This window comes from Punctularia strigosozonata (assembly GCF_000264995.1).
Source record: "Punctularia strigosozonata HHB-11173 SS5 unplaced genomic scaffold PUNSTscaffold_13, whole genome shotgun sequence".
Taxonomy (NCBI): domain Eukaryota; kingdom Fungi; phylum Basidiomycota; class Agaricomycetes; order Corticiales; family Punctulariaceae; genus Punctularia; species Punctularia strigosozonata.
Window position 1 is genome coordinate 992,540 of NW_006767445.1, and position 11,775 is coordinate 1,004,314.

The window sequence follows — 11,775 nt, forward strand, 5'->3', positions numbered from 1 at the left end:
GACACAAGAGGTCGAGATGGGGACTTAGGGCGAGCTACAGGGGTCTTATATACACAAATCCATGGTCCAAGAATAGTACAAGAGAATCACATGCAGGGCACAAGGATGAGTAAGACCGACCCACTTAGGTGGGTCAGGATTATGAATCAAGGAGTTAGAAGGAATAACGAGTCATTGTTCATGAGTAAGCGGAACAAAACTCCGGTGGCTGTGCAAGGCAGTGCAAGGCAGTGCAAGGCAGTGCAGGGCAGTGTCAATGATGCTGTACTGCTGCCACTGAAGGTCACGTGACTTTGGAAAAGGAAAGGTGGGAAAAGGAAAATGATAAGTCCATATTTAGAAATGAAAAATGCGAAAATAAATTGTCCTTCTCTTCTCATCACACCGAGGGCTGCTCTTCAGAGTATGCGCTGTTGTCATGACGGCGTGGGCCACGAAGATCCTCGCGGCGTAATTCCCGGAAGCGTAGAGACCAGGGTCCGTGTGGGTCTAGGGATCGCATCGCGGTATACGCCGACCCATACGTGTCGAATGCGCGATTGAGCTTCGCAGCTACCGTATCCATGAGGGACCGGGACCTCGTTCCCTCCCGTTGACCTATGCCGGATTTATGAGTTCTCGGGCACGACTGCATAAAATTAGCAACTTACTACCGGCAGTATGCTTCATTTTCTGTCGTACCGACGCCACAAGGCGCTGAAAGCGCCGCACATTGACTAAGCTATCCTTCAACAAGGCCTCGGCGTAGCGTTTCTCGGTGTCGACAATCCCCGGAAGGCATCCTTTGCTACGCAGCATGGCCTTGAGGTCCGAAGGAAGTAGAATCGGGAGATTTTCGGCGTTAATTGTGTCACCCGAGCCAAGGTCGTCTTCTCCCAGTTGAGACGTGCGCTCCTCTATACACCCGGGCATGTAGATATTCTGGATTCGGTAAAATTCGAAGACCCGGCGGCGAAATGCTGCGCGCCGCTCTTGCAATGTGGCCTTTGCAGCTTCGGTAGCATGGGCCTTGGTATCCACCGCGTGCTGGCGGAGTTTGCGACTAACGTTTCAGGTCAGGACGGTTGTGACCGCGTCGGACCATATCAAGAACTCACCGCTGATCAAGGAGGCAGAAGGTTTGATGGACGAACATATTCCCGGATGTCGCGTGTAGTGCCGTTGCGTCGGGTTGGCCTGCCTCTGCTGCATCCTCCTTAGCGAGTTCGCCACGCAATTTGTTGACATTGATGGCTGAATTGTCGACATAGGTTAGTGCACATGTGCCATGGACGGAGAGTCAAACAAGACGTTACCTTCCTCGATCTCCTCGTAAGGATTTGGCTGTTTAGGATCTTGCTCCCACCGCCGTATCATCAACTCCCAGTCCTGAATAGTCTCTTTCGAGAAACGTTCCGTAAATTCGTGAAGAACTTCTTGATGTGTCCGCATCTCATCTTGGGTATTGGTGAGCGACCGATAGAACCAGTCTCCTAGCGGCAAGGAATGAACAGCGGAATGAGAATGAGGTAACCTGCATACCGAATCCTATAATCTTGCGGAAGTTCCAGAACGTCCAGTGGTCGTTAAGTGTATGGTGTCGAGCTGATGGGCCCATATCACGAGTCATTGTTGCGACTCCGCCGATGTGTGCCCATTCTTGCTCCACGGTCTCGGCATGGGTCAGTCCAACGTCCTCGTGCAGGAGAAAATAGAATTCGGTCTGACATTTCAGTTTATGTCCGTTGATATGGAAATTCGGTATAAAGAATCGTATTGCGATGACGGCGAGTGCTGCGTAGGACGCAGGAAGCTTCGACTGTCGGCGGCGAAGGTTCTGCTTCCATTGGCATGCGATGTCGTAGCTCGCAATGACAGGAAGCATCGCCCCGACCAGAAGAAGGCTGGACCAGAAAATCCAGTCCATCGTGACATATCTGCAACGAGTCAGCCTTCGACATGCAGACGGAATTATTGAATACGTACTTCTCACCGCGTTGGAGATCTGCGACGCCGTTCGGCACCATCAACGCGTGTCTGGCGCATTTGACAGCAGCAACGCCTGAAACAGACATGACGTCGCTTGATGCCTTCTTACTATTCACCGCTTTGATGGCGTGGAATGTGGAGTCGCATGGATCGATTTTCTGCACCCCAAAGTTAGCACAGTTCGAACGACAACCTTCGCTGCTCACCTCGGGCTCCTCAACATACCGTTTGAGGTGCGCCTGATATTCTGCTTCATCGACAAAATATCCCGTACCACCCCCAAGCTCGGGATCATCGATCTTCCTGTCTCTATTCTTCATCTTGAAGCAGGCGTCCAGTGCGAGAAATAATGCATATAGCCATCTGTAAAAAGGTTACCAACGCAGACTAGCCTTCAGCATCGCAACGCACTTGATCTCCGGCGGAGCGCTTTCCCATCCCTTCGGCAAATTCCAATCTGGTTGCGGACACGCCGGGCAGGGAAGCGCAAGGCCGCCTCGCTGAGTGCCGCTGATACCAGAGGGATCGTGCCCGCGGCCCATTCGCTTTGCTTGCATCAGGTGAGCGTATTGCCGTGCGGCGAGAGCCGCCTCGTGATACCGATACTGTAGCCATGAGTTATAAATAAGTGGTGTGAACAACACGCGCTTGAGAGATACTGACAATTCGTTGTTGGAGACCTGCGTTGTCGGTTCTGTGGATAACCGAGAGGTAATAATCGTGGAGTGATATCTTGCCTTGAAGTGTGAGACGATGAAAAGTGTCGAGGAATCGGAACGTGAACGCCGTCTGTGGTTGTATTACGGACGCCGGATACCATCCGATGTCGAGAAGTTGGTCCCTATGGGAGCGCGTGTCGGGTACTTTGCAGTCACAGAACAGGAGGTTGACCGAGTGGTACCCCTCGGAGTCGAAGACCACAAAGTTTGCGTGTCCTTTGACGAAGTTACAGCATGATTTGCCATTGGGGTGACCCAGCTGCACCTTCAGCCCAAGTTCTTGAAGAGAAACCGAGCGAAAACAGCCGTCTGCCCACATCTAGAGAGAAATGTGTGGCCATCAGCGAGTGCGTTTACGATGATGAATAAAAGAAAACTACCTGAAGATGATGTAGTGGAAGCCATTGGTGAGCACCCAGAATGCAGCCCTTGCAAAGCACCCGACCTCCGCAACAGTCTTGGCAGCGATACACGCCCATAGACGCTGGGTCACAACATCCAACACATGGCACTGGGCGAGGAGTCGGGAGAGCTTCGTGTGCGAGTATGTTGTCAAGGTATTCGTCGCGGTGCGGAATCCATCGATTCATGCGGTCCTATATCACGAAGATCTCGTTGATACTAGGTGATGCATAGATCGGACGTAGTCAACTCACCCCGATCGTCGTCGACTCTGCCTGCGTGCCCTTGCGCGCCTTCTTGCGTGCTTGAGATGCATCTGCATCGCCGTCAGTTTGCCCAAGGCCCTCAGATGCTAGATTGCTCTCGTTGGAATGCTGTGCCGCTGGGGTCTCCATGCATGTTGACGGCATGTTGGTTGCGGATGCACTGAGTCGGCCATTCTTCTTGGATTTCAAGATCACCGACCTCGCACGAGCTGGGATTGGAAATTGTGACTCTGAAGCAGATGTGAATGTCGGCAGTTTCTTCCGTTTAGACATATCAGACCAGCGGCGATGGCAAGGTGCAGGCTGGACGATAGCGGAAGTTTGGCAGTCAGTATTCAGAAGCCGAGGACGGCACTCCGATGCCGCAGTCGGCAATGAGAGGCCGAAGTCGGCATGTCAGTGCCGCTGTAGTACCGAAATGCGGCACTGTCTGCCGTCGCGATCCGGACACGAACATCTTGCTTCATGTTGTGCAAGGTAATATACGTTCATGCCATGAATGTACATATCAGGAGCTAGTAATTTCACAGTCATATATAGAGTTCCGTGATCTCCAGTGCATACACAAAGTATTCAGACTTCTGTTGTAATCGCGCGCGGGGAGGTAAGAAGCTGTATTGCATGAGAGGATGCAGCTCACATCGTCAACTACAATCATCACGGCTCCTCAAGTTCGAGATATCTCATACACACCGAGTAACAATCCATAGTATCTCCAACGATGAGTCTTTAGATACAATTTGTGTACTTCAATTGCGATGTTACTGACTGATAGAGCCGTCTCAAATGCCTGCTCCACAGCCTGGCGGATGTGCAAGCCTTGCGCCTACATAGCCCGTCGTCCAAGCAAAATTAAGAGGTAGCATGATACGCTGTAGTGTATTAAGTATGTAGAGAGTCATGCAGTACGCGTGAGTCCACCGTGAATGAGATATGGAATAGAGCAGGGCATTGGCATATACGGCTGAGTAGGGATGATGGAGTTATTCCACAGGAAACGATAATGAGCGCAACGGATACATACTTCACTAAGTAAACTGATACACTTTATATTATAGAAGGGGAGCTCATGAAGTGCCTGCACTGGGAATACTCAAGCCGCTACGATGTTGCAGATCTGTGGAGCCGTCTCGAACGTCAACTCCCCTGCCTGGCTGACGTGCAAGCCTCACGTCTCAATAACCTGTCCTCCCATCATATTCAGTAGGCGGCAGAGTAAACTATAGTGTGCTGGGTATGTAGGGAATCACGCAGTATATGAATCCACAAGAGATCTGCAACGGAGCGGGGCAATGTCGTATACGGCCGAGTAGGGATGGCTGAGCTATTCCACAGGAAACAAGAGTGAGCCGGACGGATACATACTTCACAAAGCACATTGATACACTTAGACTATAGTAAGGGGAGCTCATGGAGTCCCTGCGCCGGGAATGCTCCTAAAGCTGCTAAGATGTTGTGGACTGTGGACCAGCCCCGAATATCTGCTCCCCGGCCTGCCGGATGTGAGCCTCGTGTCCTGACGTTCCATTCTCTCGCAAATCCAGAGGCGGCTGAATAAGGTATATTGTGCTACATACGTAGGTCGTTATGTAGTACATGTCAGACCACAGCAAGATATACTACAAGGCAAGGCAAGGCGAGGTGTATTCGACTGAGTGGGCTGATGGAGAGATTTTCGACAAGAGACGACGGCAAACCGGGCTGAAACGCGCTTCGAGTGATCTACAAATACATACAGTGTCGCAAGAAGACGGGTCCGCAGAATGTTGGCATCACGCAACGCTTAGAAAACCACCGCGACGTCGCCAGCTTGCAATGCCGCCTCAAAAGCTTGCTCTGCAGACTGGCGAGATGGGTGGCGGCGGTAAATCGAACCACTGACATGCAGGACGAGAGGGGAAACGGTCTCCCTAAAGAAACAGTTAATTGTGCACGCATTCAGGGATCGAGTTCTTACCAGGTATGGAAGACCCCAACTGACTTCCCGCGGACCACTGCGTACCAAGGGCCATTCGTGATCGGAGCGATGGCGACAGAGCGGCCGGGCCTGCATGGCTCGGGGCTGGGCGGAATGGGCTCGCAATACTCGCTAGAGTACGCATAACGTCCCGTCAATATCGCAGAGTCGTGAGCGGATGCATGGAGAAAGCGCGCATTCGGGAGGATTGGAACGACGGTGGGACCAGAGGTCTGCACAGCGATGGTGGATCCCCGCAAAGGACTCAGGTTGGCCGAACCGCTGTTACCGCGCGCAAAGGCAAAGGTCGCGCGACCGGAAGTGGAGCCGGCATCCGAGGGGGGCGGAGTTGGGGGGCGACTGGCTGTGGCGAGGGATGCGCCGTCATCGTTGTCAGCGTTGTCAACGACGTTGTCCACGCCGTTGCCGTTGCGGTCGTTGAGGTCGTTGCCGTGGCCTGTTGGTTTGATGAGTTGTCGATATCATGCGATGCGTACAACAGCATATGACTTACGGAGCTGCAGCCTATCAACCAGGGCGCTGATCTGGGCGAGAATGTTGTCACACTCCTCCGGAGTCTGTTGAGAGTGTCAGCCGGATATATTAAGCGAAGGATGGGCGCACGATAGCGGCGATGGTCTGCCTAACCATTGAGAGTGAAAGCGAGGGGAAAGCTAGTGGGTTGAAGTTGAGACTGGGGATACGCACCCTAGTCGCCAGCCTTTATCCCGATTCTCATGGCAAGATTTGGTGACCGCGTATATCTGTCACGGCGCGAAACGTGCCTGCATAACGCCCGGGCGCTGAATTCAATCTTGAAGTGCCTTGCAAGTTGACGCGAAGGTCTTCTTTGGCGATGTCATGCACGCTCTGTGCCACAAGGTGGCCACGGATTTAGGAATAAGGAGATAACCAGGGGATTAAGTGATCGTCACCGGCGGTATACGAGAGGGTGGTGCTGGACAAGGTTGCAGGGTGACACGCGGAGTGCTTCTGGCCCCGATTTGTCAGTACAGGTGCCGCGCGACCAAACATGTCATTCAACATCCTACAAGAGGATGGAAGTAGCCCGCTCGCTATAAGTTGAGCTTCGAACAACACGAGGCCAAAGCGTCGATTATGATTGATTGTGCAGAGAGCGTTGGATTCTTACCTGACAAGTTGGATAGAGTGGGGATGCACAAGGCTGCGCTGTTACAAATACCATGTATGAACATCCAGCACCATGAGGGAGACAGATGCGCTGAGAGATACGTGCAGACAAATCAAGCCGTGATCAGCGGAGGTGTACGGCAGAAAAGTAGTGAAACGGACCATGGCCATGGCAAGAGCACATCCGAGGCAGACCTGCGTTTCTCGTCAGAAAGAGGGGCCAAGGCAATGGAACAAAGTCCGATTACCTTGAGATCCTCGCACCATTCCGCAACACGCGAAAGGTTCGAGCCTGTTCCAGACGGACCTCTCATTAGGAAGTGCACTGTCTAGTCGCTGAAATTCTTCTACGACCCTTTGTCGCCACGAGGAGGGGTGGTGCAGCACGCCGCGATGCTGAGCGGAGCCTGTAACAATGTGCTGATCTGTGCAGATGATTTAGGCGGATGTCGGCGGAGAACGACCATCACTGAGAGCTGGGCTGAGCAACGGGTCGGATATCGACTTGCTGTTGTAGTCGGAAAGGTGGCCAAGCAATGTGCGACGGATCGGCCATGCCCTGTATATCAATGGCGCTGGAGGCATTTATCGTGTTCAGTCATACGCCCTCAATTTTTCGTCTAACTTGCCTTATCATCCTTGAGAACTTGTACCTTCTTGTGCTCTTGATCATGACTCGATGCAGTGTATTCTCCGAGGAGGAGAATAAGTGGATGGAGAAGTATCTAAGCGAGTGGGGGACCACCAAGTCGAAGATTAACTTCATGTTGAAGATCTCGCCTCTGTTCTTCAAGGACTTCCCTATTGATCCGACGCCAGAGGAGATAGCGAGTTGTGGAGGAGATGTCGCGCAGGCGAGGGTGCATGAGGATGTTGTGCAGCGCTATAAGGAACGCAAGGCGGTGAGTAGTAAAGCGCTTCAGAGTACGCATTGACGCTGACGCGGACCCACAGCAAATCAAGACCTGGTTCGCTAACCACAGCCGCGAGCGCGGCACTGGTCCTGACATTCCTGGCATCAAGCGTCCCGTACGATCTCGTGTGCTCTCTCTCGAGACCAAACCCAGGAAGCCTCAGGAGTATCAAGCATGGCAACGCCTGTACTATCACAATGAAGATGTGCAAGCGGAATACAAGGCCGCCTGGGCACAGGCAATGAAAGAGGGCTGGACGTCCGATCAACAGGTACGTGCGCCGTTTTGCGACACTACACGTTCGCTTATGCTGTGAATTTTAGGTCAAATTTCAGTCGCAATTTGCCCAGCAGCATCTCGACGCTGCCGATCCAGAGACGCTTCAAGCCGTCCAGGACTATTGCAAAGAGGGTTATCTCCAAAGGGACGATTTAGTCCTTCCGGTTGGCGTCCAGGACACGGAGGATATGCGACGAGCGTATCGCATGATGGAGTAAGCACACATTTACCGTCTATAATATACATGTACTCATTTTGCCCTCAGAGCTATCGATAATCTACCGCATACTATATCAGCAGCAGCAGAGAGCTGGCATCGACAGACCGGTTTACAAATCTCTATCATGGTTGGCGGACCCTTCCCGCGCTCAGAAACTGCGGAAATCCAGACCATGTAGTAAGTTGCTTGCATGTTTGTATTGTTCGAACACTCAGACGACCTCAATAGCTATGGCGCCGGCAAGAATCTCCTTGGATGTGAGTTCGTCGACGTCAACTCCGACTTCAAGACGGACTGGCGAGACGTGTTCCACGCCTTCTGTGAAGGTTCATACAGTAAGTATAGCATCTGCATCCACGTGCGTAAATCTCACCACTGTCGCAGCTTCGCAGGAACGCATGCGCCGCCGTGTTGTTGTTGCGGCTGATAATTCCGCAAAGCCTGGCTCAGCGCCTACCGCGAGTTCTTCCACGGTCCTCCCGCAAGCTGACGAAAACACACCGCCGATTGGATGTGCACCTCCTGCCGCCGTCGCTATGCGACCACATGATACTGCATTAAAACCAGTCAACAAGCCTGTGGATGACGCTATCGATCCTCAACTCCTGGGACTCATTTCATTCTCGGATAACGCCCATATTGAAGCCCCAGCATCTGTCCCGATCCAACAGCACCTCCAAGCAGCCTTGCCCCAGACGCCTCATTCGCAGCCTGCGACCACCTCCCCTCCGCCCGTTACGATCCTCACAGCGCCTATTCCAGCTTCACCTGAGGTCGCTTCAGGCTCCGGCGATGTCGGCCTTTCAGGTGCTGCGATCGGGACGCCGGTTTTTCAAGACCCCGCAACCCCTTCGCCTACGACGCCTTCCTCGCAGCCTGCGATCACTTCCCCTCCACCCGTTACGGTCCTCACGGCGCCTCTTCCAATTGCACCTGAGGTCGCTTCAGGCTCCGGCGATGTCGGCCTTTCAGGTGCTGCGATCGGGACGCCGGTTGTTCAAGACCCCGCAACCCCTTCGCCTACGACGCCTTCCTCGCAGCCTGCGATCACCTCCCCTCCACCCGTTACGGTCCTCACGGCGCCTCTTCCAACTGCACCTGAGGTCGCTTCAGACTCCGGCGACGTTGGTCTTGCAGGTGATGCGAACGGAACGCCGGTTGTTCAAGACCCCGCAACCCTTTCGCCTACGGCGCCTTCCTCGCAGCCTGCTAATGCTTCTTCTTCATCAGTCACCGCCCTCTCTGAACCTCGCCCAGCTGCACCTGAGGTCATCGCAGGCTCTGTCGGCATCGGTCTTGCAGGCGCTGCAGTCGGAACATCGACTCTTCACGATCCCGCAACCCCTTCGTCCACGACATCTCCCTCGCAGCCTGCCAGTGCCCTCTCTTCGTCTGTCCCTGCCCCCGCTGCGGCTGAGATCGCCGCAAGCGGCCCAACCGTCGACTCTCAGGGCGATGCCGTCCGACCATCTGTGTCAGAGGATGATTCAGATCATCCCGTCCTCTCGGTGACATACTCAGATCTGGACGAAGAGGAGAACGCTCTGCCTTCAGCAAAAAAAATCCAGACCCGGGCATCTTCGCGGCCAAAGAAGCTCAAAATTACAGGTGCCGAGGGATTTACTCTCGACTTCTCTCAGCCGACTGGTGACCTCGTCAAGAACATCAGCTTGTCCAAGGACCTTCCCGAATACTTCACGGCTGCAGTTGCTTTTTTTGCGGAGGCGGTGACCGAGCCCGCATTCGTCAACATGCTTCGAGCCTACATCCTGTTTGAGGCAAAGGCACGATTCCTCAGCCGGGTGAGTCGAGTACTGCCCCATAACAGACTTCACTGGCACTCAATCCATGTTCAGAACAGCGTTACGAAGTCCTTAATGCGTCCGTCGATGACCACGAAGTGGATCAACAACACCAAGCGCACGACATACATGGTCACCTGCAATGAACCTCAAAAGGACTTTTTTTCCTGGAATGCGTGGTGGATCTCGTTGCAGCCGAGCTGGCGCTGCCGCCCAAGTGCACCACTTTCACGTGCAGTTCCCCGTGGTCAGAGCACCACCTTCCCCGAAATTAAGAACGGCAAAAACGGGGTCGTCGTCGTCGTACTAACTTTGGTTTGGATTTTCCTTGGCGCCATGGCCCGCAACGAGGGCGGGGTCAACGTCAAAGTACTCGAGGCCGTCGAGGATGTCACCTGGGTCTTGACATTGGCAACCAAGACGCCCGCGACCGCGGACATTAACGAACCGCGGCGTACTCAAAAGTAGGTTTCGTGTGTTTATGCGGGGCTCTGGTCGCTCAACTCCTTCTGTTACAGACGTTCCGCGAAGACGGCTGCTATCAACGATGAAAACGACGTCCCTGCAAAGTGAGTTACCATCGGCATGGTTCATCGTTTTTCTCATTCCACATATGCTAGGCGTACTCGCAAGTCCAAGACCGCGTGAAACTCTGTCGTCCCTACCCATTCCGCACCACCTCTTCGTATCATCTTGAACTTCTTGTCGTGCCCCACTCGTCACCACCAGTCTCCGTGTTCCGTTATTGCGCATTCTTCCTTAGATAGTTATTGCGCATTCTTCCTTAGATACCCATGAACTGTCACAGTACAAAAAATCGTCGTTCTCCCATCCTTTGGTAGCTTCCTATGCCACCGTCCATGTATCATAGTGTTGTGCATTGCGTAACAAAAGGGTGAACTCATGATTCACCTGGAATTGTGCTCTGGGCAAGTGACATGACTCTACACACGAGGGATGATAGAGTCCAGCGCACGCGTCGGGATTGAACTCCGTGTTAAGGCAAAAACGTAGCAGGGTAAGATGGCGTGCCTTAACCCGTTGACCATAGGTGTCTACGAAGTATAGCATTAACGTACTGCACATGTACACAGAGTTCCGTCAAAGTCAAAATCTGTATGACAGGACGCGACAGGACACGAAGGTGGGCCATTCGGGTGGGCAGAGTGGAGGCTTATTAGGGAAGTATGTATGACAGGCTCTGCTGCACGAGTGACGGGATGTATTACAGAGGGGAATGAGCGTTTGTATGACAGGGTGGAGGATTATGATCGAGGCGTGTATTGGCAGTGTCGAAATGTGTATGACAGGACGCGAAGACGGGCCATTTGTGTGGGCAGAATCGAGGCTTGTTAGCGAGGTATGTATGATACAGGCTCTGCTGCCCGAGTCGCGAGATGTATGACAGAGAGAGTAGCAAGCAGAGAGGGTAGCAAGCACTGTCATTATTCCCGAGGGTTTGTATGACAGTTTGAAGAATTATCATCAAAGCGTGTATCGGCAGTGTCGCAATGTGTATGACAGGCAGGGCGGGCTATCCTGGTGGGCAAAGTCGAGGCTTGTTAGCGAGGTATGTATGATACAGGCTCTGCTGCCCGAGTCGCGAGATGTATGACAGAGAAGGTAGCAATCCGAGAGGGTAGCAAGCACTGTCATTATGCCCGAGTGTTTGTATGACAATTTGAAGAATTATCATCGAAGCGTGTTTTGGAAGTGTCGCAATGTGTATGACAGGCAGGGCGGGCTATCCGGGTGGGCGAAGTCGAGATTTGTTAGCGAGGTTTGTATGACACAAGCTCTGATGGGCGAATCACGAGATGTATGACGAAAGGGCGGCGAGTAGATCATAATCTGGAGCAATATGGCAGCTGTGGCGCAATCCAGTAGCGTTATCGCAAATTGTATGACTGGTCGAGGCAGGTGAGGCGGGAGGGGCGGAGTACAGAAATTGTTGCCGAGGTATGTATAACAGGGGCGAGAGTGCGTGGGTCGCAACATGTATGACACGGGCGATGTATGACAGAAGGGCGGCGAGTAAATTACAATCTGGAGCAATATGGCAGCTGTGGCGCAATCCAGTAGCATCATCGCAAATT

At 53.0% G+C, this 11,775-nt stretch overlaps 3 protein-coding genes across 3 annotated transcripts; 1 reads left to right on the forward strand and 2 right to left on the reverse strand.

The window, feature by feature from the left end:
- Window positions 1-379: 379 nt before the first annotated feature.
- Window positions 380-3,499, reverse strand: PUNSTDRAFT_137732 (uncharacterized protein; the record flags this gene model as incomplete). The annotated part of the gene is made up of 10 exons (XM_007387389.1): window positions 380-597; window positions 651-1,042; window positions 1,098-1,233; window positions 1,296-1,472; window positions 1,522-1,916; window positions 1,966-2,126; window positions 2,175-2,331; window positions 2,380-2,573; window positions 2,632-3,006; window positions 3,344-3,499. 10 exons carry the CDS (start codon window positions 3,497-3,499, stop codon window positions 380-382), a joined length of 2,361 nt encoding a protein of 786 aa, XP_007387451.1.
- Window positions 3,500-5,138: 1,639 nt separating this feature from the next.
- Window positions 5,139-5,963, reverse strand: PUNSTDRAFT_137733 (uncharacterized protein; the record flags this gene model as incomplete). The annotated part of the gene is made up of 4 exons (XM_007387390.1): window positions 5,139-5,265; window positions 5,337-5,769; window positions 5,827-5,890; window positions 5,937-5,963. The coding sequence occupies 4 exons, from the start codon at window positions 5,961-5,963 to the stop codon at window positions 5,139-5,141; spliced, it is 651 nt and encodes a 216-aa protein (XP_007387452.1).
- A 1,172-nt stretch (window positions 5,964-7,135) lies between these two features.
- Window positions 7,136-10,327, forward strand: PUNSTDRAFT_137734 (uncharacterized protein; the record flags this gene model as incomplete). The annotated part of the gene is made up of 9 exons (XM_007387391.1): window positions 7,136-7,366; window positions 7,419-7,649; window positions 7,702-7,856; window positions 7,923-8,054; window positions 8,106-8,212; window positions 8,262-9,679; window positions 9,734-10,143; window positions 10,198-10,248; window positions 10,300-10,327. The coding sequence occupies 9 exons, from the start codon at window positions 7,136-7,138 to the stop codon at window positions 10,325-10,327; spliced, it is 2,763 nt and encodes a 920-aa protein (XP_007387453.1).
- Between the last annotated feature and the right edge of the window lie 1,448 nt (window positions 10,328-11,775).